Raw genomic sequence first — 2,442 nt, forward strand, 5'->3', positions numbered from 1 at the left:
GCATCATCATTACCTGGCCCAGAGTCCACCACTGATTCCTTCTGCCACTGCTCCAGCGAGGGGCCGGGCACCTCTTCTCCCTTGCCCTTCTCCTCCTTAGCCCTCTCCTTTCCCTTCTTTTTTGATTTCTTCTTTATTTTTTTCTTCTTCTTCTTTCTCTTCCTCTTGTCTTTCTGTTTCACTCGCTTTTTTTTGCTGTCTTGACTCTTCTTTGTTTTGGAGTCACTGTCACTGGAGTCATCAGAAGAGGAGCTGGAGGAAGAGGAAGATGAGGAAGAGCTGGAGGATGAAGATGTCCCAGAGGAAGAGGTACTGGCCTTCCTCTTCTTTTTGTCCTTTCCTTCCTTCTTCTTTTCTGCAATACACAAGAAGAGGGTGAGTGGAGCAGTCCTGGCCCTGCAGCAGCAGAGATGTTGGTTATCCCCCTCCTAGCCTGGTTTCTTTCCTGCCTGGAATTCCCTTCTGTGCCCATCTTTAACCTGGGACTGTGCAGTGCCAGGGCCAGGCCAGCACATGGAGGGGCTGAGGGCTCTGCACTTGTCAGAACGAGACCAAAGTAGGCACAAAGTGCAGGACAAGGTGACAGACACCAACTTAGCTCAAACCAGGGACCCTCTTCTCCCTCCTGGACCCTCTCTGTGCACCTGCCCTGGGGAAATGTGGTGAAAGCTCAGGCTCAGGGGCCTTCCCCCACCTTCCCTGGCTGCTGCCGAGCTCGACTTGTGTCCATGAGAGCCAGAGATCCTCTTCCTTGGTGGAGAGCTGCTGCCCTGCTGCGAGTCCTTGCTGCTCTTCCTCCTTTTCTTCTCCTTCCTCTCCTGCCTGCTCCGAGAGTCGCTTTTGCTCCTGCTCCGCGATCGCTTCCGAGACCGGCTGTGGGCCATGCTGGCTCCTGGAGGGAATGGGTCACATCAGAGCCACGGGGGCACCAACCCTGCCCAGCAGCCCCAAAACCCTTCAGTCCAGTATGAGCCAACCAGCCCTGGAAGACCTGTTCCAGTTAAACTCCTCCCTGCTCACACCCGCTCCCACCAGAGCGATGGGTCAGGGTCTCCCATCACAGCCCTGGCCACGTGGAATTTCAGCAGCCCCCAGCCCTGGGCAGGGAGCTGGCACAGGGACAGCTGTCCCCAGGCAGCCCTCCCCTGCCTCAGACAACTGTCCCCAAGCAGGTTTTCCACCAGGAGAACCTTGCACCAGGTTTTCCCTGTGCTTCTGCTGTTTGTCCCTGGAGAATCGGGCTGATCCCTGCCACGGGCAGGCACGGAGGGGCCTGAGGCTGGTGTTTGCAGCAGTGCTGTGCCCATGGCCACTCCATGGCGCTGGGAGCTGTCAGGAGATGCTGCACCACAGACGGACACAGGCAAAGTGTGATGGATACTGCGGCCACAGTCAGCAGAACAAAACGTCCTCCCCGAGCCCAACACCGAGTCAATCACCCTGTTATTTAAATGCTGGGAGCAGGCACAAGCCAAGGGGACGAATGAATTTTTAATATTCCAATTTGCTCTTAGAAAATAGATGACGCATGGAGCTGGCACCCCCGTCCATCAGCTCCAGGGACGCCAGCAGCCCCAGGCCGGAGCTGGTGTGATCCATGCTCTAATTAATTTAAAAAACAAACTGGCACCGTGGGCAGAGGAGGATCTGGGAAACGCTTCTTCACAGCCACCTTCCAACTACCACATTTAATTAATCGTTTGTTTACCACCTCGACATTCCCAGGCAGCAATTCGGATTCTCTCCCAAATGAATGAGACCTTTGATTGATTTCCACAGGGAAATTTCAATCAGAAAAAAAAACCCAAAACCAACCACAACCATTAAGGACACACAGGGAGGTTTCAGAGGATGAGAATCCTCCATGGACACACACCCAGCAGCTGCCCCTTGCACCAGGACCTTGCTGGGGACAGCGTTTGGGACTCGGATCTTTCTGTTCTGGCTGTGGCAGCAGGACACAACCACAGCAGCAGATCAATGGGCACGGACGGAGCTGGGCTCAGACAGCAGCAGCATCCCGGCGACGAATCCCAAATGATCCCAGCAGCATCGCAGGCTGCCTGTGCCCTAAGCCGGGCTCTCACCTCCACCCTGACACCAGGCTGGGGCCACAGCGACTCCTCCTGTCCACCCAGCTCTGCCCAGGCCCGGCCCTCGCCGGGGCCCCGGAGCTGCTCTGCGCTGGGCAGCTGCAGGGGCTGTCCCTGCCCTCATGCCCCAGCACGGGGAGCCTGCGGCATGCGAGGTGAGCTGGCCCTTTAAGAGCTCAGCACGAGGTATGCTGGCCCTTTAAGACCCCGCGCAAGGTGCGCTGGCCCTTTAAGAGCTCAGCAGGAGGCGTTCTACGCGCACGGCTCCAGGCGCGGCCCCTTTAAGAGAGCAGCTCTTTATCAGCCCCCCGGCCCCCCTTCTCCGGTGTTCTCAGCCGGCCCGGCCCTG

General features: G+C 57.3%; 1 protein-coding gene across 3 annotated transcripts in view; it reads right to left on the bottom strand.

Moving 5' to 3' along the window:
- The window catches only part of ARL6IP4 (ADP ribosylation factor like GTPase 6 interacting protein 4), a 6,301-nt gene extending 3,964 nt beyond the window's left edge, over positions 1-2,337 (bottom strand). For all 3 annotated transcript variants that reach the window (XR_001862180.1, XR_001862179.1, XM_017734781.1), the window contains exons 1-3: positions 2,088-2,337; positions 695-892; positions 14-355 (exon numbers count right to left, since the gene is read on the bottom strand). Coding sequence is in view for 1 of the 3 variants with exons in the window: in XM_017734781.1 (XP_017590270.1) it covers positions 14-355; positions 695-892; positions 2,088-2,217 (670 nt within the window). In the remaining 2 variants the exon portion in view is untranslated. The remainder of the gene's footprint in view (positions 1-13; positions 356-694; positions 893-2,087) is intronic.
- Positions 2,338-2,442: the final 105 nt, after the last annotated feature.

This window comes from Corvus brachyrhynchos, unplaced genomic scaffold (genome assembly GCF_000691975.1).
Source record: "Corvus brachyrhynchos isolate BGI_N302 unplaced genomic scaffold, ASM69197v1 scaffold114, whole genome shotgun sequence".
In the NCBI taxonomy this organism is placed as follows: domain Eukaryota; kingdom Metazoa; phylum Chordata; class Aves; order Passeriformes; family Corvidae; genus Corvus; species Corvus brachyrhynchos.